A 25,706-nucleotide genomic window follows, 5' to 3' on the forward strand; every position below is an offset into this window, starting at 1 on the left:
TTTAATTGTTAAGAGAATACTTCACATTAAAAGTGAACTACAACTAATAGACAAAAGGCATGTAAAAGAAGGACACGGTATAAATGCACCTGTATATAGGATAATCCCAATGAGGATTATTTTCACAGGGCAACAATGTCATCCAGAAATGAGACTCCCAATTAACAAAACGGAATCCTTCTCTCCATTATCATTCGATACATTTCATTTGACATTTTCGCCAATTGTTTCATAAATTCAAAACATTTTAAATTCAATTACAGTACAACGTCGATTATCAAGAGGCGGATTAGCTGTGCGTAAAAATTTTACTGCTATTCAATCGTGGCAAACATTTGCTGCGCTATTCATGTTGGTTAACAATATTTTTGTGTAGCTATCTAGTATTTGGTGTCATTTTGCTTCTTTTATGTTCATGTACAGTTGTTAAACCTATTTTTTTTTATTGAAATTATATTCTACTAATGATTAATCGATTGTTTCAAAGTGAATTAAGTTAAACCTATTGATTTTTATCATCACAATCCGAATTCACTGGTTGAACTACGATTCCCAGCCAACTATTGAATATGTGCTTTTTATTTGACACGCTTTCCCATACAAAACAAGTCTGAAATTTTTCTCGGCATGTCATGAGATTTTTATGAATTTTTCAAAAACCTGCTTGTTTTGCATGCTTTTAAATTGAACTGTCACCCAACTATTGAGCGTTCAACTTAAAAGCATGCCAACTAAAAAGCGTTCAACTATTGAATTCTGACTGTATACGTATTTGACATTTCTTGGACCGTTGTTACCCTTCTAATTTTCCGTCCATTATCCTATAAGAATGGTCGTGTGGTCAGTTACGTGGGTTAGTGATGGGTAAAGTTGACAAAAATCCGGAGTCGACTCCGATCCGACTCCTATAAATTCGGAATGGACTCCGGAAGGTAGGTCCGCGCTGCAATATCCGGAATCGTTCGGAATCGTCCGAAAAAGCCCGGAGTCGTCCGGAGTCATCCGGAACCGCCCGGAGTCGGAGTCGTCCGGAGTCGTTCGGAGTCGCCCGGAGTCGCCCGGAGTCGTTCGGAGTCGTTCGACTCCAGACGACTCCGAACGACTCCCGACGACTCCGAACGACTCCGACTTCGGGGTGATCTAGTGGTTCCATTTTGCCGGAGTCGGAATCGAACTTACAATAGTCGGAGTCGGATCGGAGTCGTGGGTGCGCTCCATACAGCACATCACTAACGTGGGTATCATCACCAACGACCGTCACTTACTTCAGTGCTGGTGGATTACATTTGAGTTTAGTATTGAAACAATCGTATCGCCGTTCTAGTTCTAGCGATGCATAACTTCTATGCGAAATCATACAACACTACAGAGGGAAGGAGTAAGCTCTCAAAGCGAGGAAAGCGCTTCACTGGGTTGCTATCTCACCAACAGATGGCGCCACCAGTTTTTGCTATTTTTCTAATAATGGGTTTTTATTGTGGGCTTCAATTTCTGTCGTTTTAAAAGCATAACTCACTCATTACTCTATTTTTCAAATTATATTTTTGTCATTTGTAGTTTTCATTCATTTATATATATTTTACCATAGCTTTTTGGAATACAGGCGTACCCCGAGTTACGACCCTCTCGAGTTACGACGATTCGCAGATACGACGATTTTGATTTTGACAGTTAAAAGTTGTTATTGAAACGAAATTGATACATATTTTTGAATTTCTGTGCAGATAACCGATACAAACATATTTCCTCAGATTCCACAACTCCCCCATCTTGAATATCTATATTGTGTAAACGGCTTTTGGAGGAAAACTAATACATTATCGTATATTGTTTTAAATAAAATATACGATTTCATAGATTCCGACTCTTCAATTTCGGTTATAAACTTTATATTCACAGATATTCGACATACGACTTTTTCGACTTACGGCTTGCTTTGGGACATTTTTTCGGTCCCAAATACAGTCGTATCTCGGGGGACACCTGTACAATTCGTATCATCAAAAATAAAGATTGTACTGCGCACTTCTACTAGCCCTCCAAAAAAAAACATCGTTTCCCCGTAAACACCTATTTGACAGTTGAGGAACCCTTGCCCGTTTGCTTCCCGTCATAACAGTTTTGCTCTTTGGGTAGTGGTTTCGTGTCAAACGCGCAGCTGGGGGACATGGGTTTCGCTCGCTGTCAGGTACAGTCGATCAAATCGCGAAAGAAACCTGAGCAGCAATGAGCCACCGTGCCACCGTCGCGCAGGAAAAAAGTTGTCGCATTTGTTCCGTTCCTTTGCAGCCCTGGTGAAAAGTAAGGGGAAAAGAAAGCACAGTTCCGTAATAGGTGCATCCCGCACCGACTGGTACGAGGTAATACCGCGATAGGATAAAGTGTGCACTCTCGTTGTTGCGAAGGCGGAGACGTGTGTGTGTGTCTGTGGTTGTGTTTTTTTTGCTATGTGTCGTGTAGGAGAAAGCAAATGCCCTAATCGGGGTTTGTTTTGGAGGGTGTAAATCGTTCATTTCAGTGTTTTCTGTTACGTGCTGCGTTACCGTGTTGTGCATTTTATGGGCAAAAGTAACACAACCTCTGTGGGGGGAAGGGGGGCCCAACCCCTAATTTGCACGCGCACTACGCCTTTTCCATCAATCGAGCTGACCTAATCTCCCCCAAGGATGATGACGACACACACAAGATCGAGGTGTGTGAAGGGAAAAGAATTTATCGTGCGAGGTTAGATCTGGTCGTTTGATGTGCTTAGGGAGGTGGTGGGGGGGGGGGGGGGGCTGGGTGTGTACCACGCTCAAGTGTGCGTTTGATTGAGTAAGTGTGTGCGCGCGCGCGTGCGACCGTATGTTTTTTTTCCTCAATTGTTGTGCTATGTTCCCCATTAACATCAACCCCTCTCGCCATTAAATAAAGAGAAGAAAAATAAAACACATTTGTCCCCCTTGGTGTGTTGGTGCAGACAAACGGTGCACACAAGTAACGGGAATGTTGTGTTTTTTCTTCTTCTTTAGTTGTACTGTGAATGACAAGAGCGAGAAGTGCATACGCAGCGGAATGCACTGCGGAAGCGCGTGTTTTTCTTGCGTTAGCGTACGCAGAGCGCACATTTGCATTGTATTCTAATGCGCACTGCGTTTCAGACACCTGCACAAAATCATCCAACAACGTCTGCTGCGCGATCTGCGCCGTGTTTCGCCGCCGTGCGTTTATGTGTGTGTGTGTGTAGAAGTGTGATCCAAGTTGGCCTCCCGCTTCCTTTTTAAATGGCTCTAAAAGCGCGTGTTTATAAAATTAATTCAAGTGTATTGAGTAGAATGTTTCTTTAGCTCCCAGTTGTGGCTGTTTTGTTTTCTTTTTCTGCAGACCGTTTTCCAACGACGTACTACAGTGTAAATGTGATGTCTCATCCGTGTGCTGCTAACGGTGGTGGGGTTTGTTATTAAACGATTCTACCCCCTCCCGCGCACTCCCACTCCGGATGGCTGCCGGATGATGGATTAGAGAGTGTTCGGTTCTTGCGCTTTGTGTGCCACCTGCGAGCCGTTGTGTGTAACATGGCATTCTCCATATACGATGCGAATCCGAGTGTACAGCGCAGTTGAGTGTGAGTGAGTAAGTTCAAAAATTCGAACGGGACCCGAGCCGGAAACGGCAAACCAACCACCTTGTCCGCGCACCATCACCACCGTTTGAAGAAAAAAAATACTGTGTGGTCGGACGATTCGAGAAACAACTACCCCTAAGTTTCAAAAAAGGAAGCACCCGCTAGCGGAACGGCACAAGACAACACAAGAAGGAAACCCGCGAGCGAAAGAAAGAAATCAAACGTTATATGGTTTACTAAAACAGCGACGACAGAGGAGAGGTACGATAAAAAAAAAACAGCAGCAACACAACAAAACCGCACACAAAATGAGCTGGTTACGATCGAGCCCGCTGCGGCAAAGTTTCAGCAAAAGCGGCAACAACAGCAACAACAACGGCGGTGGCAGCGCGAATGACCGCTCGCGTTCCGGTGCCGGGGGCGGCGGGCTGTCGTCGGTGATTCGCCCGTTCGATGCAACCGAGTGCGATCCGAAGGCCTGCTACGACAGTTTCTGCATCCACTGGCAGCAGGCGTACGAGATCATACAGCGGTCCGAGGTAAGGGGCTATGTATTGCATTTGAACACTTTAAACGGTTTATGTTTATCTTTTGCGTTTGGTTTTAGGAAATGGTAAAGAAGAAGTATAGCGTATTAAAGCAGGGGGATTGCAAACCAAGCAAAAGGCAGAAGGATGGATTATCAGACGTAATAGGCTTGGTTGTTCTATCCCTTCTGTCTATTATCCTTTAGAAGACGGATGAGTAAATGCGATTTGCGGACTGATTGGTCAGGTTTGAATTTTGAAACACTGGACCAGGCGGGTCAATTAGCTGTGCATTACTGAGAATTCTGCAATATTTATTTCCTTTTTCCAGCAAAAATACATATAGAAGAGTAGAACGAGTGTTGAAGTATTGGCGCAGGTGTGTCCCGCAAGGACTGGATGAATTATTTTGCCATCCAGACCTTTGGCAAGGACTAGTAAAGACTGACTATGTAGGTTGTTGCATCAAAGAAACAATGGAAATTGGATTGAACGCTGTTTTGGCAACTCATCTGCGTTTAACTTTAACTTTATCATACAGAAATGAATCATTGCTAGGTACAATCAGACTCAGTGACTATTGAAAGTTGTGTCTGATTTTGGTTGTTGCATTTACAGCAAGGACAGTCTGGCATATCTTTCAAAAGAGTTGTATGGTAGCAGATAAAAATGTTATCGCTGGACTTTCCATCACAGTTATCACGATTCAGAACTGTTTTAGAAAAAAAAACCCAGTGTATTGGGGTTCTCTTATACTGGGAATTGATTATGGACGATATATAGACTTATGAGACCTTTATCACGTCATTGTGTATGTAGCTGGTCATTTATTTCTACCGAGGGAAGAGTCGGACGGGAATGTTGCCTCATTCGGCTTTGTAAGAGTCCATGCATTTTTTTTCTGTATACCATCGAAATATAGAGAACAATGCTTCTAAAAAGCACTTTTATAAATTGCTGACAGGTTTTTAATAAAAAAAGAAGATTTTATTAAGAAGTTTTCATCAAATGCCTAATGTTTGCCATTGCAAACTATGTGAGAAACGAACAATCCATTTGATCCGGGATAAAATTCGTCTGAACTGCAAGTTATGTACGTTTAACTAGAACTAGTGATGTACTTTCTGGAGCGCACCCACGACGCCGATCCGACTCCAACTATTGTTAGTCCGATTACGACTTCGGCAAAATGGGAACCACGTTCTATTGTTTGTTTTATCGTTTTACCATTCTTGCTCTTCCAGTTCGATATGTTCTATTTAGTTATATGTTTAGTTGGCAAAAATCCGGAGTCGACTCAAATAATTTCGGACCGACTTCGGAAATTACACTCTGGCTGATTTCTGACGACTCTGGACGACTCCAGACGACTTTGGATGACTCCAGACGACTTCGGACGACTCCGAACGACTCCGAACGTCTCCTGACGACTCCAAGCGACTTGGGATAATGCTGGGTGGATCTGCCTTCCGTAATCGGCACAATACCTTTTATTCACAAAAACAAGTACGACCTAAAAGCAAATGACTCCAGATAGTCGAAGCTTATAAAAGAAAAAGTAAGCTTCTAAATATGCGAAATCGGACTTATGTCTGATAGAATACTGGAGGATAAATCCTTCCTCTCTATCTAAGAAGAAGAAGAACTAGAACACATTATGAGATTGATTCCATGGTATTGCCGTTAAGTTCTCAACGAACGCCATGGGTTCAAATTTCGTCATACTGCATTACAGTGAAACCAACACCAAGTCACAAATTGCCAAACCCATCCAGGGGCTGGGGCAGGTCTAGACTAGGCAATGGTTTTTGTACATACAGAGGAAAAGTGGATCTTTTGACCTTTATTGATGTATAATTCTGTCCAGGGAGGCGAAAAGGGTGGGTTTGGCCCAGTTGAAAGGTTAAACTATTATGATCACACATCGGATCGAATTAGTTATAAACATTGTCATTGTTTAGAAAATTTAAACAAATCAAATGTGTATTTTAGCATCAATCCTATTCATGTGACCGTTACTTTCAATTACATTTTTCAAGATTTTATAGTATTGTTGGAAGTATTGATTAATGTATTGTATTGTCCATTTCTTCCATAAAAACAAAACCACACTATTATCATGGTCCGTGCAGTTGACCATTAAAGGTGAAGAAAGTAAATGAAGTAATACACATTTACGGTAAAACTCCTCCGCCATCAGATGCACGTATTTGATTACGTATTTTATTGCTGATACCTTTAATTAATAGCACTCAAGAAGAAGTAGCCCCCATTTAAGACACACGGCCCGGTATGAAAACCCCTTAGGGAAGGTAAAAACAAAGGTGTTTCCTTCCGTTTTCACTTAAATTCCAATTTGGCGCACTTTATTATCGCTTACCGGTGGGAGAGCGCGTCAAAAAAACCTGCCCCCTTCCCCTCCATCCCCCCCAGGCACTTTTAATGCTTTCCCTGCGTCAATGCGTTTGGTACGCCGCGTGTCAATCAAAATCGTTTCGCGGCAGCCAATCCCTCTCGATCCACGTGGGACCGGTGCGCGTTTGTCTTAAGTTGGGTTTTCCGCCCCGAGATTGATTCCTCGCCTACTTTGAGGGGTGCACACGAGTGTGTGTGTGTGTGTGAGAGAGAGAGAGAAAGGAGTGGGCAAAGTAGCCTTTAGCAGCCACCAAACAGCAAACAACATTCACCAAATGCCATCTCAACAACGTGGTGTGTGGTGTGCGCGTGGTCTTCGCGGTTCGTTGATCTCGGCACTGCTGCTGCAATAACAACCGCAAAAAACCCTACACCACACACACACACACACCTGCTCCGTTACTTTCATCGACAGTTTTGTGCGTCGCATCGTCAACCTCGTCGTCGTCGTCGCCCATCCGTCCGATAGGTGGATGTTGGAACGCGAATGCACCACACGAACCGGCATAATGCGAATGTGATGCGATAGTGATGCGATTCCTCCCCGCGGGCTCGCCCCCCCCCCCCCCCCCCCCCTCTCAGTACACTTTCCTGTGCGCCACATTTTTGCGCTTTCTGATTGCAATTTTTCCTATTGGCTGGAGCGTTTGTTTGAACGGCGCGTTGTTGCTACGAAACCCAGCCAAACTTGTTTGCCACATTTGTTCCGGTCGAGCATGTTGGCTATGTGCCTTCATTTTTTGTTGTTGTTTTGCTTTCCCTCCTGGTCCTGGGGCTTATCGTTTCGCGGCGTAAGACGTTGCGTAAACAATCCAGTTCCGAATCCGGATTAGCGTAACACAAATGCCGCACTGGAAGGACCGGTACCGTTGACACTGGGCACCGGTTGGGGTCAAAGAGGGAGGGGGGGGGGGAGGCATGCGTTCGTTGTTACTTGGTACAGATTACGATAAGAATGCTGTGTGGCTGCTTCCGTACGGAGAATTACTTTGTTGCAAATAATATTCCTTTCCTATTGCAATCTGTTCCCTACAGGCGATGTTTATGGTGTGTTGTTAACAAAACGAAAAAAAAATATAATAATGTCCTTTTCATACATTTCAAAACAATTTATATGGAATCTATATAACACATATGTTTTTTCACGTTGTTGACGTTGTGTCAAGTTTTTTTTCATGTTTTGATATTTTTTGTTTATTTTTTTTCTTCTTTTATTTCCTGGTGCTTGTCTATTCCTTCCTGCTTTTTTATTTGCTCTTTCTTATCTCTTCTTTTGATATTAATATGACTGCGCTTTTAAGTTTGTACTTTATTTCCCATCTTTTTCCTTGATACGTTAAGTATTTCATATTTTCTTAAGCTCTTTACGTTTCCTCTCGAATCTTTCGATGTAGTGGGGTATTATAATTTTAACTATTTTTTTCTGCTTTAATATCATGTTTCATTTGATTAGCTGTTTTTATTTGATCATTTGTAAAATAGATAACCGTTTAAAAGTTACCCAGCTAAGTTTTTCATTCTATTCAATTTAATAGCTACGAAATTCAATATGTAATTCATAACATTTCTGTGAAAGTATTTTGTCTGGAATCAATCGTCAAAGTGTTAGAGGTCGATAGTACTTCTTCTTCTATTTGGCGTAACGTCATAAGCGGACATGTCGGCCTATACAAGCTTTCAAGACTCAATTCATTACCACGGACAGCCGCGGATAGTCACAATCCTTGCTACGGGGGGTCGGTCCATTCTAAGCTTGAACCCATTACGGGCATGTTATTGAGTCGTTCGAGTTGACGACTGTACCACGGGACCGCCCTGCGAGAGGTCGATAGTAATGTAACTTAAAATAACTATTTCTCGTATGAAAGTTTCATCTAATTGTTTTAACATCTCGTTTGAATGATTTCATCAGAACGAGGTTTTGATTTAGATAGCATTTTTACAATAAATTTGTAAATAATTTGAATATTAAAGGCCTGTAAACCCGAAATGTAAAGCAAAACCTTTATTAATTTCGGCAATAATTAACCAGCCTTTCCGCTGGACGTTAGTAATCGACCGTTTCCCAGCACATAATTGACATCCGTTATGCATGCCATGTGTGAAAAACACTTTATCCTCTTACGTGAAATCTATCCACCCATACCGTACCCACACGTTTATCGACCAAAAACAATCGTTTCTTTCCGCATACGATCAAAGAGATTTTTAATTGTAGCGTGAATAATAAGCTAAATCTCCTGCTTTCCCTCCCCCCGTCCTATACATCAACGGCCGAAACACCAATCTCCAGCGGAAGTGAGCGCGGTGTAATGCTGCACGGGCAAAAAGTGTTTTTGTGCCGCTCAATTTTGTCATGCAATGGGTTTGCTGGGTGCAGCGTTTTTTTGTCGAATTATTAGTAATTTTGCGTTCCAAGCAGAGCACCACTTTCACCACCCGTCGAGAGCTGCTGCTTTCCGACGAAGGATTACGCTGGAGCATTTCTTTCCCCGGGTGGGGGTTTTTTTTTTAAAGGGTGTTGGCGATGTGGGTTTGGGTTGCAGATTTCGAACGCATTTGATCCACTGGCCGAGAAATGGTAAGATGCGTGCACGATCTCGGTGGCGCGGCAGCAAAATGCGCGATCTCGTGCCCGTTGTGTGCGGGCCGGTTGGTGCCACATTGGTTTACTTTCGAATCGGGTAGAGAAGAAGTAAGCTACCAGAGCTGCTACCATCGTGCGTACGTGTTTGTCTGTCTCTCTGTGTCTGTGTGTGCTGTGGTGGTGGTGGCCCACGCGTCGCGAAATTTCTTCACCAAACGCCACACGCGATCATCTTCTGCGTCTTCGTCTCGGTCGTCCGATCGGTCTCGTCTCCAGCGGTGCAGAACGCGTTGTGTTGCGTTGGCGGAGAAGAATAATTTGTGCGAGAGGTGCAAAAAGAGGAAAGGTGCACGAAAGGTATGGCAAGTGGAGCAAAATGGTTGTTACATATCTATATTAAATTTGATGCATCTGAAGGTTAGCAAGGATAAGATCATATTTGAATTTCTGTTTTTTTGTTACAATGCAACACGGTTCCTACTTTATCCGCTTACTCATTCACTTATCCATTTTATTACTTATATCCAATTTAAATAAGATTGTTGATTGTTGTATATCTTCGGGCGAAGGTTCAAATATATTTTTTAGCTTCTCGTACCACCTAAAATGGACACTCGTCAGAACAACACACTGAAGTGATCGTCCTCGTTGAGTTTTGATATGCAAGTGTTTATTCATATGTACAATTAGAGCTTACATACTATTGCGCTTGACGTTCTATTGTGGGAAGAATGTGTTCCTCTTTTTCACGCATTTTATTTGTACCGTTGACACTTTCCTTATAACACGTGTACGCTTTCTAGCCCGTTAAATGTCAAGTGCTATGAATAGAAATGCGTGATATTCCTTCTTTTATTACCTATCTCGGATGAGCATGAATTGGATGCATTGATTGCGGTCGCAGGATTTTTGGATTTTTTTATCCAGTGCATTAAATCCGTCAGTTGGTCTTGGGTTTGGATTCTGTTTATCAATCACTGCATTCTCAGATGTTTATTCCCCGTTTCATATTTTTGAGCGAGACTGTGTTAAATTGATTTTATTAAAAATAATAATTTATGATCCTAGCAAACATGGGTTGGCTTTGCTCCTGAGAGTTGGTCTTCGTTGGACGATAATCGTTAATAATCGTAAACATGCATGTCAAGCTATACCTTACTTGAATAAGCTAGAACCGCTTCTGTGTGACAAAGGTATCAGACAGAAGATCAATTTAAAAATAGCTAATAATGTAAAAATAGTCAATTTATTCATTGTGGTATCTTGAATTCCTCCTAGGTTGCTGGTTGGAAGAATCTGAATTCAATTATTGGTAATACAAATTATGTGCAAAGAGATACAGATTTACAGATCGTCTTTACATGATCTCACCTGAAAGTAGAATCATCACGTCCGCCTCCATCTTGTTTTATTATAAATAACTGATACCTGAAATATTACCGATTTCATAAAGAACGCTGAGAATGAATGTTAATTAAATGCAAGAGATTTTCAATTTAATATACTTATTACACAACCTCATCTAGGGTGGGGTGCTATTCGAGATTTGATCGCTGGACGATCGCCGTTGGTCGATACGATGCTGTGCGTTTACCGCCAACGCTACAGGGCTGGTCCAATTGAACGATGTTAAACGTGTATAAAAATTAATCCTTATTAATTTCCCAGTGTTCTCTTTATGCTCCAGTTATTCATGTTAGATGTTATCTTTATATATTTGTTGAAGCTGTATGTAAATCTCCTTTACTTTCCGCTTCTATTTGATTAAGTTGAGTGATTGTAAAAATTGAAAAAAAAAATATTCAAAAAAGGTTTTATTGAAATCGATAAAACAGCACTTTCACCGTCAATGGATCTCAATGGAGCTGCTCACCCTTTCAATGGATCAATTCATACCAAAAAGTACGAATCGTGCGATGGATGCACCCACTGAACATTCGACCCCGACCGACCGTCTCCGGAACCTTCGAAAGGTGGTAACGGCGATGAAAAGGAAAGAAAAAAAAAGATTGATCCATTGCTCATCTGCCAGCCAAGCTAGTGCGAGGGCGACCACCATATACAGATCAAATTCGTGGTGCGCACAAATGCGGTAACACTGGATGGTGCGGTAACGTGAAGCACATCACCATGAAGAAGCCGCCCCGCACGTCCAATGCAACCTTTTACACACCTTTGATTGCAGCTTTTCTGTTGCCTTAATTTTCGTCCATTGTTTCGTCGATGACGTTTGCACTGTAGCTTTGATCCACACTCTCCACAGTGCCGAGGAGAGGAGTTGCGATGATTCCAATTAAAGATTGTGTAGTGTGTTGTGCGGGCGTAAGAGACAATGGCCAGAAACGCTCTTGCAACCGAAAGATCTCTTCTCGCTTGGTGTCAATGTAATGAATGACAATCAAGTGTGTGGTATGTAGTGAAATAATGTTGCCAAAATCTCTCACAACCCAAAAAAATGTACTGAGAAAACGAAATGATATGCCTGAAATCACGTTTCTTCGTTGCACAAACAAAAACTCTCCAGTGATAATTAAACATTCAATGATATTCATGTGTAGCTCTGTGTCATAATGACAAGCAACCGATTGCTCAAAGTCACAAATAGAATATGTATTTTTTAAACAGCTTACAGAAAAGGTGGAATTTATTAAATAATTCGTTGTGAATTTTCCCATTCTTTTCCCCCTGTGGGACACAACAATGCGAATCGCACGACGTCAATTAGCCGGCCCGTCCCGGCCAGTAGTGCAGTAGCTGACACCAATCCGGATACCATTTCGCCCCCAAAAGCATATCGCTGATGAATAATTTAAAGCTTGCAAAATACAAGCCCTGCAAAAGATTTAGGGCATGGCACCACAGCCAAGCACCTGGTGGGAACATTCCGGCTTCCGTTCGGTTTGATGTGTATGAAAGAACGCCATTAAATGGTAATTGAAATAATAATTTTAATCAGTTGCGTTGTGTTCGCCTCCAGTGATTAATTAACCCATCAGCCCCTCCCCCAAAACATCCCAGCACTGGCAGCAATATTGAAGTGGTACGCAGTTAGGCGCGGACCTGAAAGGACCCACAATTTTGTTGCAAACATTGATTATGGTGCTGTTTTAATTTAATTTGTTTGGAGGCGTTTAAAAACCTCACCCTCTGCTGGTAAAGCCTTGTTTTCTAATGCTTTTTTGACGCACGTTCTTCTCCGCCACAAGCTTGAAATTAAGTCGCACAAACTCTGTCGGTTCTGAAACTATCTGCCTAGGTCACCGAGCTAATATGCCATCCGAAGCATTCTTTTAACAGACAAATAGGAAGCGATAAGGGCAAAAAGTGATAATAGCGGCTGAGTGAACACTGGCTTTATACTCTTATCTTGCCACGGTACTTGTTACGTGTTCTAATTTCTCTCTTCTGGACAGATTGTCCTTCTAATCCGTTGCAATTTGCTGGCCTTTCAACCTCTCGCCATCTCGCCCAATGCCATTCTGCAATCGATCGAAATCTGTTTTCGTAACGTTTCGCATACAAGAAATCATGCTGCCAGTTGTGGTGGCCATTCGCAACACATCCCACGCTCTTTGTGTGTGTGTTTCGGGGTGGATTACAGCCACCCCACGTTCACACGGACGCCACTTAATGTGACACGGCCACCGCTGCTGGGTCTGTGTCTCTCTCACGTGGATTAAGGCGCGAAGAAATGCGATCACAGCGTGATGATGATGCGTAATCAAGCCGTGTGTAATTCGCTTCTCTCGCACACCTTCCTCCGGCTAGTGTGAGACAGGGGTATACCGGTGCGCATCGTTCGCATAATGGGGTGCCCCACGATAATTGCTACCTTTTGGTGTATGGTTGGTGTGGAAAGTGGAAAAGTGTTAGAGGACTTTGCTGTCGTCTTCTTATGTGATTGATATTTTTGAATAACTGTACATGCTGCTTCTGCGCACGGTGATGCGTCGCGCGTCCAGAGTTGGGATGACGAGTTATGATGAGTATTAAGGGATCATAACGGTTGAGATTAAGGTCAGAATGCTGATTTTTTCTTGATGATCAGATAGAATTAATTTAGACAATTGTTTTAATTTTGTTACTTTGCTAATGTGTATGGCAGTACATTTGATCAAATCTAGTTAATTTGAAGTAATTAATTCGCTGTGCAATAGTATCTTTAAACTAAATAAATTCATACTAACACATCATCAATATGATTATATGGATAAAAATATCATAAATTCTTCAACTGTTGTCGATGATGTTCGCCTGTATCAGTCACTAATTGGCTTATTGATTTACTAATAGAATAATTGTCAGACCTACCTGCGGGTAGCTCAGCTTAGGTCTTGAGATTTGACGACTCTACCACTTTACTACAAACACTAAATGCATTACTATTCTTTGAGATGTCCTGATTATCACCGACAGCAAGTGTCGCGACCAAGTGACTGACCAAGAGTTGGATGCAAAAAATGTCATCAAGCATGTGATGGTCGGCACCAACTGTTTGAGTCTCACCTCTGATCATGACAGTAAAACTCGTGATGCTGACCATGTCACTCGTGAGCTCGTGTCGGAATTTGTCATGACTATGTCAGTCATATTTTGTGGAACTGATCACAGTAAAAAAAGTCATCACAAAGTGACTGACCAAGTGTTGGTTGCTAAGATGTCACCTAGCATCTATTGGTGATAGCAGCTGGTGATAGGACTTTTTTCAGTCAGATTTTTTTATGACATTGGGGGCCTTCACGATTCTAGTTAGTTTTTTGTATGGAGTTTGACAGTTGGAGGCTGAAATCATGTAAACAATCCATACAAAACCACACAAAAAACTAGCCTGCGATTTTCAGTCTAGAAAATTTTTGCCTAAAAGCTAGAATTAGATTCGAGTACCTGCTCGAAAACACGGGTTTGTTTACATTTATCCCAAGGTGCATTAAAGAAATCAGGTGATCGAATCTGGAATCAAAGTGTATGTAGTCCAGGTGGTCTCATAGCACCTTTTTATAACCAATTTTGAATATCACTTTTTGACAGAACGAGTGAAAACTTTTGCTCCAACGAGCTTTCTGGAGGCTTGACGAATACTCAAAACACTCTTACAATCTTCATTCAGAAGTAGAAGCGATAAAAATCAGCCTTCTAAACTCATACACCTTGGGATAAGCCCACCTGTATATTATACTCACTTAGATAGCTGCTCGAAAACTGCTTTACAATGCAAACAGCTGACAGGCTGAAATTTCAGCCTACGAGCTTCAAACGGAAAGGGCCCCATTGACAGTAATATTTTGCAGCACTGTATATTACTCAAACAATCTTTTTTTACATAAAATCTATGACATCTTTAAGTACTTTATTGTTGACATCTATGACATCTTCTATAAATATTCTATTCTGTTCCCCACAACCCAAGCCACCGTTCCCTTGAGTCTCACAAAAAGAGTTTTCTTTTAACATGCAATGAGTTCCTAGTCCCAAACCTCAGGCTTATGGTTGTCAAATAATTACCTAACAAACTATCCTTATAACTCTTCTGCATCTTTTTTGTTGAACAATTTGTGCTCTGGAGCTTTTGAGCTATTTGTAGACCTGAATTGAATTAGTTTTCAGTTATCAACATTAGTCAATACGTTGAGATCGACACAGTTACGTTTGTTGACGTATGTTGACAGCGCTATTACTTCAAGTTGCTATATACTTCTACTAAGGCCTACCTTTTATTATGGGTGTATATCTTTCTAAGACGAGTAAACGGTTAATATCCCACCTTGTAAAACTCGGTGCATGTAAACATAACGAATGAATGAGAATCCTTCAGCCACTGAACTTCAGTTTTGTTACCAAAACATTTAAAGAATCGGACGAATCAAACATTTAAGTTTGACATCCCTAAAGTAAGAGGGCTCTTCCCATTCACGCAGCCCTGCTTGATAAGCACAACATCAACAAAAAAACAGCTTACAGGAAGACAACCTGTTCCACCCAGTGTACGGTGATGATTAACACCACATTAATGCACACAGCGCAAGCCACCAACAAAAAGTGCTTGCAAAACCACATTCATTCAGAAAGAAAGTATGAGCGGGGATGCACTCAGAGTGTACTTCCCGCAAGAGCCTACAGCAAACAACAAACAAACAACAGGGCAACCTAGTGCACTAGAAACAAAAAAATAAAGCGCCGACACTGCTGCAGAACAACAATGTCGAACAATGTTTGATGCACAGTCAGCATTTTTTGCGCGTCCGTTTTCAGCCAAGCCGCCCCACCAACGGAGAAATGCTGACACAGGATATTGTATGCGGGAAGTTGTAATTGCGGCGCGGAGAAGAAAACCCATGTTTGTACGCATGTAGAAGGAAGGTTTCATCTTTCCGATTGGGTTCGATTTCGTTTGGCTTTTTTTTGCTTCTCTGTTTTTCCCCTTGTTTTACCTTCGTCAAGGTCTACATACACAGTCGCCCGGTGGGACTGGAATGGGAGGACGGGGGGCGTAGTTGTTTGGATTTCGATTAGTGGCAGCCAACCAGCCAGCCAGCCACCATTGGCCTGCAATTATGCATTTACGCGCTTCACGATCACAGGACCGGCACGACGCCAGCGCATGGAAATGGGCGGCGTTGTTGGGGTAGCGTGATTTACTGCCGATTGAAGCCTCATTGGTGATGATCATGACGATGATCGTGGTGTTGTCGAAGCTTTCTCCTTATTAACAAATTAAATAAAAATTATATCGAGCACGCGCATAGCGCCACCAGAGCGCCGTTTGTTTGTTCTGGTGGCTGTGCCATGCCGTGGTTCCACTTTTGCTTTCCATGTTTTGCCATGTGGCCTATAATTAAAGTGGGGCCTTTCTACATTAACATTGTGATGTTGATTTTCGTCCATGCTCTGTTAATTTGACACTCTTTTCAATTTAATGCTGAAAGCCACTGTACACTACACAATGTAATCTAATGTCTCTCTTTCCTTCCCTTTGCCTTTCTCCATATCCCATACAGAACTATCGCAGCCAGTCGCACGATGACGTGCTGGGCGTGGTGACACATCTAGACCACATGGTAACGCTGCTGCTGGTGGAGTTGCACCACTGCAACAAGCTCAGCCTGCCGGGACAGCCCACGCCGCCGGCACCCTGTCTGGAGCATCTGCTGAGCGAAAACCTACTCGACAAGCTGTACGAGTGGGGCATCAAGACGGGCCGGTAAGGGAGAAAGCTTCATATCACGCGTTTCAAATGTGTCGCTCTAGAATCACACTAACGTTTTCCTTTCCGACAGATACGCAAACGCAGTCCGATTGGAGCAGCTCAAGCTGTACGAGCAATTGGTGAGTCACTCGCGCCATCAGCTGCTGGTGCATGAACCGTTTCTCCGGCCGCTGCTGAAGCTGCTGGCCTCGAGCCAGAACGAAATCTATCCGCCGGACGTCGAGAAGCGGCTGGTGATACTGCTCAATCAGCTGTGCGTGGTGCTGATGCAGAACGTGCACCTGCTCGATCTGTTCTTCTTCTCCACCACGCAGACGCAGCAAAGCCACCACGCTAGCAACGGTGGCCACACGAAGTAAGTATACCGAAACTGTGTGTGCTCGGGAGAAAGGTTATCGATCGGTGTTATTTCACGTCTCTTCCGTTTTTTCAGCTTCATCATCTTTTCGCTGCTGATACCGTACGTCCACCGGGAGGGGTCGCTCGGTCATCAGGCACGGGACGCCCTGCTGCTCTGCATGGCGCTGTCGCAGAAGAACTCGAACGTCGGCACGTACATTGCGACGTACTCGTCCATCTGTCCGGTGCTGGTGACCGGGCTCGGTGGGCTGTACTCGCGCCTGCCCAACCAGATCGAAATCAAAACCGTCGACTGGTATCGGATCACCACGGACGACGTGACGGAGATGCCCGAGCTGACGCTGTTCATGAACTCGCTCGAGTTTTGCAACGCCGTGGTGCAGGTTGCGCATACGATGATCCGCCAGCAGCTGCTCGATTTTCTCTACCAGGGCTTCCTGGTGCCCGTTCTAGGGCCGGCAATATTGCAGGTAATGGCATAGAGCTCCTTTCTTCATGCACGGTGCACCTTCCCTGGTATTCCTCCACCAGCAAACCCTCCCCCGTTTGTGTTGTTGTTCGCGTTTGCGTCCTACTTATCGTCCCCCTTAATTTCCCTCCCGCTAACACCTACGCGCCCACAACTTTCCATCGCATTGTTTTATTCATCCGGAGAATTAATCGAAGCGTTACTAATCTAGCCGCGCTCGGTCCGCACGGGCCCCGACAGGGAGAGCACACCGATGGGGGAAGAGTGTCGGCACGGCATCGATGGCTCACGCTAATGGAGAAACAATTATTTACCATTTGCCGTGTGTTTGCATTTGCACACTCCACGGCGGTGTTTGTTGCGCAGCGCGTTCCGCCTGTTGCATTGGCGCTTTATCACTACTATTTGGGATTCTGTTGTATTGTTTTCCTTTTTTTTGTTACTGGCGGTGAATCCTGTATGCGGTCTCTAAGCTTTGTATATAAATTGCTAAGTTGGTGTTAGATTGTTGTTATGTTTAAATGGATGCTAGAACACCTGCAATGGGTCAAACACAACACAGCCAATACATTCACAGCACACACACAAACACAACGCATTCGAGTTGGGAAATTCTAAATTCACCACAACGACTCACACTGTCACACACTCAATCCCCCATAATACGATCGATGAGCCTTCGTTATCGGTTGTTTTAGTAATAGTTTAAGTGTACACCCCCACCCAAACCCCACGATGTATTCGCTATTTGAAGACACATTATCCCTGTACGACGGTTTTGTACAACACCCCCCCTTCAATCATCGACCGGTTGATAGTGTATCCCATCTCATTTTACCTGTTAATTCTGTGTTCCGTTACCTCACTGTTTTCCCCCATTTCTTTGTTTTTTTTATCGTCGTGTTGCGTTTTTATCTGTTCCTTTTGTTGGGCACTGAACGTGTTTGAGTGTTGAACCTACTCCCCACCAAACCCCATAAAGCGTCACTCCCCCACGCTTGCATTCCGGAACTAATGGATCTGTGTTGTTTTTTTTTCATTCTTCTTATTTTGTTTTCTCTAATTTATTATCTTATTTTCTTACTTTCTTCTCTCTTTCTCTCTTTTTCATTACAAATTGCTCCTTCCCCTTCTTACACCGTACTTTCGAACAATCTCTTTATCACCATTCGACGTCGTTTTGTTGCCTTCTTTCACAACTTTACTGTTTCCGTTTTATTATCATACATACAATGTGTTTGTTGTATTTTTCTTCTCTTTTTGCGCTTATGATCTAACATTGCGCGACCGTTTTGTTCCAATAATCAATTCAATATTACACCTTTGTACACTTTTGCGGTGATTTTATCGTGCTTCACAATCCTTCTCTTGCTCTTTTGCTCTGCTTTACGTTGTTCGGCTTTTGCTCAACACTTCCGTGCCGCAAACGGAATTATTATCACACCGACGATGTTGCCGTTGCATTGTCATATATTGATACGCGTTGCCTTTTGATTGTTTGGGCCTCGAATGTGTTGCTGTGAATGTTTGCTACATGGGGGAATTTCCGCATGTGAACTTTTTGGGCATTTTTGGACTTTTTAATGCGTCGATCGCTATTTGTCGCCCTTTCGCTTTTTTTCTTTGTGCGGAATGTGGACGTAACGTGAAATATATTAACGTTGGAAACAATAATAACAACCTGCATGTCTAACAAACTGACCAAAACAATCCTCGCAACCAAACAACACACACACACAACCACACCCATGCTCCTCCTTTCATCCTACAACAACCGACAACTCTCTTTTGCACAACTTTCCAACCAAAAAATGAAACCGCCTATCTGTGGTGGGTAAGCCAGACATTTAAAGGGCAAGGTCAATTCCAGACGAACGTTGAGTCGCAGGTGTCCGCGATGGCGTACTTCGACCTGATCGTACGGTCGATCACCGAGCCGGGGCTGATACAGATCGTGATTCGGTTTCTGCTGGACGAGGAAAAGTTCGACGGGCAGCGCATACTGGACGTGCTGGTTGAGCGGTTAAACAGTAACGACTCGCGGGTAAGTGCAGCACGCCGCATTTTTTGCGTAATAAAATAGCTTACCCCTTAAATACAACTAAACCGCACCTTACACCTTTTCTTTACGCTCCCTTTTCTCTTCAGCTTTGTATGGTGACGCTATCGCTGTTCGATAGCCTGCTCAGCCTAAACTGCGAGGACATTATGCTCGAGCTGATGCTCAAGTACCTGCTGCACTGCAAGCACGTACCGATATCGCACCGGTACAAAATCAATCGCGTCGATCCGTACACGCAAGCCGTCGAGTACTTCCTCAACATTACGCCCGACATCATGAAGAAGGTGAACAGCGTGCTGAGCATCAACAATGGGGGGCTCGCCAGCAACGGTGCCAGTAGTGCTGCGGCCGGCCAACCAGCGGTTGTAGCGACGGCGTTGGGTAACCACCGCACCCTGACCGAGCGCGGTGGAAGTAGCAGTGCCAACCTTAACGTTAGCAAAACGATCGGTGCCAACTGGAACCATTACGGGTTAAACACGACGACGGGCGAAACGCTGCTGGCGAACTACCAGGCGTACCTGCTCGATGCACGCAACCGGATCCTACAATGCAAGCATGCCTGTGATCAGTGGAACAACGTGTATCGTTACCAAAAACTAAGTAAAGCCAATTTTACGGGTGCGCCCAACGTAGCGGCAAACGGCGGGGGCGGCGTGGGCAGCAGCGGCCAGAACAGTCTCGTCAATCCGGAAGATGTGCGGGCGCTGAAGGTGCAGATGATAAAAGATTTTCTGCGCGAATTTTCGATCGATTCTGGCATCGGGGACTGTGGTGATAGTCTGCAGCAGCAGCAGCAGCAGCAGCAACAGAATCATCATCATACATCAGTGACGGGAACCAGTTCGTCGGCGTCGAGTGCAATAATGTTCGGTGGTGGTTCGATCGGAACGTCCAGTGGCAAGCAGCTGGATAGCCTGCAATCGATCGGTGATAGTAGTGGGTACGAAAGTTTAAACGTATTCTCCCAAACGAGCAACGACCTGGTGGCACCAGGGACGATGCCCCAGGAGCCACAGCTGAAGCAGCAGCAGCAGCGTATCGATGCGTGGAAGGTGTCGAGCGTGCGGGAGGAGCCGATCGGTGATTTGGATCTGTCGGAGGATCTTTTCGCTCAGGGGACCGTTAGTTTAGGTAAATAGGCGACTTTTTTTTCGTTGAGTGAAAAGTGTTCTTCTAACTCGTTGGATTCATTTGCACAGGTCCCTTTTTAACTGCAATCTGGGGCAAGCTGCAAACGTTTACCAGCAACTGCCTGTATGTGAATTTGCATCTCACTGGATTGATCACTCACCTGACGCTCTTTCCGTTACCTTTGCTGCACTCTATACTGCTGCGGCCAGATATACCAACTACGTCCGATACACCGTCCTTCCATCAGGTAAGAGATTTTGAAGAATTTTGGTACGATCAAGTGAAAGAGTGGTCCACTGAAACAACTTAACTTCATGATGCTATCGCAGTAAGATCGAAAAATACGCAGCCGAGGATGATGATATTCCTAGGAAAAGATTCGTCAAGTCCTTAAAAACGTTACATTGTAATGTAATGCAACAGTGTAACGTAACGTTATATTGTAATGTAACGCAATACCGTAAAGTAACGTTATATTGTAATGTAACGCAATACCGTAAAGTAACGTTATATTGTAATGTAACGCAATACCGTAAAGGAACGTTATATTGTAATGTAACGCAATACCGTAAAGTAACGTTACATTGTAATGTAATGCAATGTTGTAATGTAACGTTATATTGCTATGTAACGTAATATTGTAACGTAACGTCATATTGTAATGTAACGCAATGCTGTAACGTAACGCTATAATAAAATCACTAACTCTTTACGGCGTTTTCCCCTTGCAGGTGCTGAAAATACTGAAGCAACAGATCGATGCCGAACTGCCGGACACGGACGAATCGCTCGAGATCGTCGACATGGCCCGGTCGTTCCTGGTCGACCGTGAGTTCCGGCTGGTGAACATGCGCAAGAACGCGATCGAGTCGGCCGCTAGCGGCAAGCTGCTGAACGGTGGCGGCTCGTCCATGACGTCCAGCCTGTCGCAAACGACACCGATGCAGCTAACGCCCAGCTCATCGTACGATCCGTTCAAGCGGCAGGACGGGAAACGCAAAAGCATCAGCAACTCGTTCTCCAACATCTTCCGGCGGCCCGGCTCCGTGGGTAAGTTGGGCAGCCTTAACACCCCCCACATTCAATGTGTCCTTTTCGTTCTCTTCGAGCCTCACGAGAACGAAGCCACTACACTAGGGAAAAGCCAAAAAGTGCACCGCAATAGTATTATGCCTCATGCCTTTCCTGATCTCTTTCTCGCTCTCTCTTTCTCACTCTGGCATTACTCTTTCTGTACCAACTCACTATGATGCTTTCAATTTCACAGCTCATTAGCGTTCTTCTTCTGACGGTGTGATGTGCTTGTGTGATACGATCGATTCGGAATGCTTCAATCACCGGTCGAAGAAGAGGAAGGCGACTCCGCTCCATCATCTACTACACTTTCCTTTCTTCACTGCTTCTGTTTCTCTATTTGCTTTTTGTTTCTGTTTTGTTTTTTCGCCATCATCACCGTCACGCAGCTTTTGTTTCTCCTTCACAGCCAGTCGGTACATTCGCGCTCGATCGATCAACTGTTCATGCTGGTTTGCGGCGATCGAATGTGGCTTTTTCCTCTCTTTCCATTTTATTTGTTACTTAACTCTGTCCTTTATAAATGCTTTTTGTTTCTTTTTTTTTGTTTTCCCATCACGATTACGTGTCAGGCTTAATTATTGGGAGGGCATGTGTAAAAGTTTATAATTTCAGTTTTATTGCTGCTACTTTTCATCACTTTTTTTTGGTTCCTCTTTCCTTCTTCGCGTAGTATATTTTGCTCTTTGTGTTGTGTTTTATATTTTTGTCTTACTTTTGTAGCCATTTCTTTCTCATTCTTTTCTTTGCCTCGGTCACTTTTGGGGCGAGATTATTGCCTTTTTTCCGCTTGGCTTCTTATGTTCCGATGTCACTAAACTCACATGACGCTTCGCGTTATGCACAAAACGGTTGATATTGTGCGCATCAACCCTGCCGACCGTATCTACTGTATCTAAACACTCGCTCAACAAAATGCATTAATGCACACTACGCTCGTCGTCCCTTTTTTCACCTTTTTCGCCCAATTATACTGACACTCACCTCGTCTTTGTGTGCTGGTGCTACTGCTGCTACTGTATGTTGCGTATAATTGATAGAAAACCAACTAACTCCACTCCACGCGTCATTACACTCTTCTCACAAGCGGGGAAAGCAAACAGAGAAACGTTGCTAGTAGAGAGAAAGGAACAGGATGCTCTTGCTGTTTGGCTCACAATCACAACATATCATATCCACCATCACCCAACCACCCACCCAAAACAAATCAACTCCTTCCACATTACATATATGTGTTGTATTCTGTGAGAAAGATTCTAATTATATATATATCCACATATCAATATCCATCTTGTTTGTTTCTACTCCTCATTCAGCTTCATCGGGTTTAGCACAGATAGTTGAATTTTTTACCGGTAAATATCATGCCCTTTATTTGTTGTTGTTGTTGTTGTTCTTCTTGTTGTTTATCTGTTATGCCGTTCTCCTCTCCCCCCCCCCCTTTCCGTTCCACATAACTACTGAATCCGTTCCTTACGTATAGTTTTATTGTTCGAAATTGCGTTTATTTGTTTGTTAGCTTGTTTCCTTTTTTGAACAGTGTTTGCTGCTTGTCTTTTTTACTCCTTTTAATTGCTTGCTACTTTTATGGTTATTTGCATGTTTAAAGAGTTGATGAAATATTTTAGCATTTTTTTTGTATTGTTTTCAATTTGATTGTTAAACTTGCAACTTTATATCAGTTCAATTTGCTCGTGCATGGTTTAAATTATTTTTAAAATATATAATGATTTAAAACTTTTAAATTAAACATATCAGCATAATTTGTATACTTCAATATAATAAATATTATGCAAGTGAAAATAATATAAATTCAGAAACCTTCCACCCTTTCCTTCATATAACAACCCCTATTCACATAAGGCCCTCGTTCCATTACATCCGTTTTCAAGTGTTATGTGTCCGTTATGCGTTCATGTTTTTAAAACCGATTAGCAATGATTTGTGTTTGTGCTTGAAAATAACCATTACTTAATGGTAAATGTTCTCTAACATTCCGCTCGGTTCATCATCATCATCATCATCCTAACACCTATTAATTTGTGTGTGCATGTGTGTAGTGTGAGTTAATATATTTAATATTCTAATCAAACATATTGCTTGCTGCTAGTAGAGTGTGTGTGTGTTGTTTAATGTGCCAAAACGTTTAGTAGCCGTTTTTGTTTTAGTGTTATGCGTACTAACCTCCTATCCCTCTCGATATCCCCGTTCGGCAGTACCGTTCCCCGTTGGTTGATTTACTTCCTTTCCTTTACTAGATGATTTCCCCCCTTCCCGCTCTATTTTAGCCACTATGCTATTTAACGAATTGATGTGCTGTTTCTTTTCCAATGGAATATATATTACTCCTACTGCAGACAGTTACAGGACGAATTTGCTTTAATTTATATTTACTCTACATTTTACCCCCTTCCCCACGCGCACACACATACACACAATCTCATCAGGATCGAGCAATAGTAACGGTTTAAACCACTCACCGAACGGCCGACAGCAGCCCCAATCCTACACACCCGCATCGATGAACGTTCCTTCTCCCGTGGGACAACAGCAGCACCAGCACCAGTCCGTATCGTCCGTGATGCCACCGAGCGGTCTACTTATTGGCAGCTCCCGGCGGGAATCGCGCGAAGCAGAAACACAGTTCATGTCGATCGATACGTCATCACTGCAGGCCGGCGGTATTAACGCACCAAGTGGTCACGTATCGAACGGATCGAATGGTAACGATCTGCTGCATCCGCTGCACCCGCACAGCCTCGAGCACGGGCTGACCAGCTTCAGTGTGGGCAGCGAGCGACAGCTAAACCTTGCCATCGGGGCCGTACTGCTGGACGAGTGGTTGCGCGAGCTGTCCGCGGTAACGCAGGAACAGTGCATCATGATGCTATCGGAGCAGGTTCAGCAGCAGCAGCAGCAGCAGCCACCGGCACGAACTGCTAGCTGAAAACGAAAGTACGACGTAGATGTGTGTCGCGAAAGAACAACGATTTACAATTAAATTAACCGAACGATACTAAGCGAACGGCGGCGCACTACTAAGTAAACGCTCCCCCTATTCCCCCATCTTCCCCCATCTAACCAAGAAAAAAGCTTGTGATTTAATTAAGGCATAATAAGCGTGTGTGTAGATGTGTTTTGTTATTTAGCAATAACTAGTAGCTGTGAATATGATATACTGTTTTCCTTATATTAGAAAAACAGTTCATAGGTAGGGGAGGGGATCGTTTGTAAAACAAACGAGTCAAGAAAGGAAAAAGAAGGAACATAGTAGAAAAGTAAAATAGTGGAGAAGGAAAATTTGTCTTTTCTAAATGTAGGGCAACCGCTTTAATTTAACAAAAAAGTAATTTAATCGCGCGAATTTACCTGTCTGCTGCTTTTTTTTTAAAGAATAATTCGCCAATTTTTAAATCCCCCTTTGTTCTGTCCCCATTGGTGGTAAACTTTCCGTCGAAAAGACGATCCCAAAATGATATTTAAACGCACTCTTTTTTATCGGGAGTATTTTTTCGAACATTTTACGAACAAATTACGCAACACAACACATAAATGTCCAAAACTAATCTTTTACAAGTACCATTATTCGTTGCGAATGCGGAATTCGCAATATTGATAGGGGCGCGCCCATTATTACCGTTTAGTGTAACAAGTAAATGCTATCCTAACGAACAAGCGAACAAGGCCAAACAAAGAGAAACTATTGCAACCTGTTGTTGTAACTGTACTAATATACTGTATAGGGTAATATAAAATGGGGGTAACCGTTAATATATACATCTAGACGCTGGAAGATGCTCCCGTGTTTGGCACCAATCAAATGTCGATGTATTTTTGTTTTACGAAAACAATTCAACTTTTATAGGCTAATTCAAACCTAATTCGATCCTCAATCCCCCCCGGCCCCAGTTCCATACCTTCCCCTGTCCCGCTCGCCCGTGTACATAATGTTATGCAACTATTTATAATTGTTTATTTACTACACTTTTGTTTGTGGGCTGTTCTTGCCCTCTTTTCCTGTGCCTTTGATTTTCCTTTTGTTTGTTTCGGTTTTAAGCGAGCGTTTTTTGTTGGAGTAATTTTGAAATTTTGTTTTAGCTTCTTTCTTTCTTTCTTTTCCGTGCAAAATATTCAGTAAGATATTGTTTGATTGTATTGGATAAAACAAAGCGCGAAAGGAGCAGTAAAATCGTTGGACGTTTGTATTACTTTGCTGATATCCGAAGAAACTTTATCACGATTTTAGATAGCTCAAAGCGTGATCATCATT

At 43.2% G+C, this 25,706-nt stretch overlaps 1 protein-coding gene across 7 annotated transcripts; it reads left to right on the forward strand.

The window, feature by feature from the left end:
- Positions 1-2,161: 2,161 nt before the first annotated feature.
- Positions 2,162-25,630, forward strand: LOC120956037 (FHIP family protein AGAP011705). 7 transcript variants are annotated; one of them, XM_040377412.2, is made up of 11 exons: positions 2,162-2,360; positions 3,314-4,143; positions 16,129-16,331; positions 16,408-16,692; positions 16,771-17,167; positions 19,010-19,210; positions 19,315-20,362; positions 20,431-20,609; positions 21,094-21,412; positions 22,753-22,791; positions 23,884-25,630. In XM_040377412.2, exons 2-11 carry the CDS (start codon positions 3,913-3,915, stop codon positions 24,381-24,383), a joined length of 3,402 nt encoding a protein of 1,133 aa, XP_040233346.2. In that variant the 5' UTR covers positions 2,162-2,360; positions 3,314-3,912; the 3' UTR covers positions 24,384-25,630. The 7 variants fall into 7 exon arrangements, with proteins under 7 accessions (XP_040233346.2, XP_040233347.2, XP_040233345.2 ...); XM_040377413.2 differs by having other exon boundaries at positions 3,327-4,143; XM_040377411.2 differs by having other exon boundaries at positions 3,364-4,143.
- The last annotated feature ends 76 nt before the right edge of the window (positions 25,631-25,706 follow it).

The sequence above is a fragment of the Anopheles coluzzii genome, chromosome 3 (assembly GCF_943734685.1).
Source record: "Anopheles coluzzii chromosome 3, AcolN3, whole genome shotgun sequence".
In the NCBI taxonomy this organism is placed as follows: Eukaryota; Metazoa; Arthropoda; class Insecta; order Diptera; family Culicidae; genus Anopheles; species Anopheles coluzzii.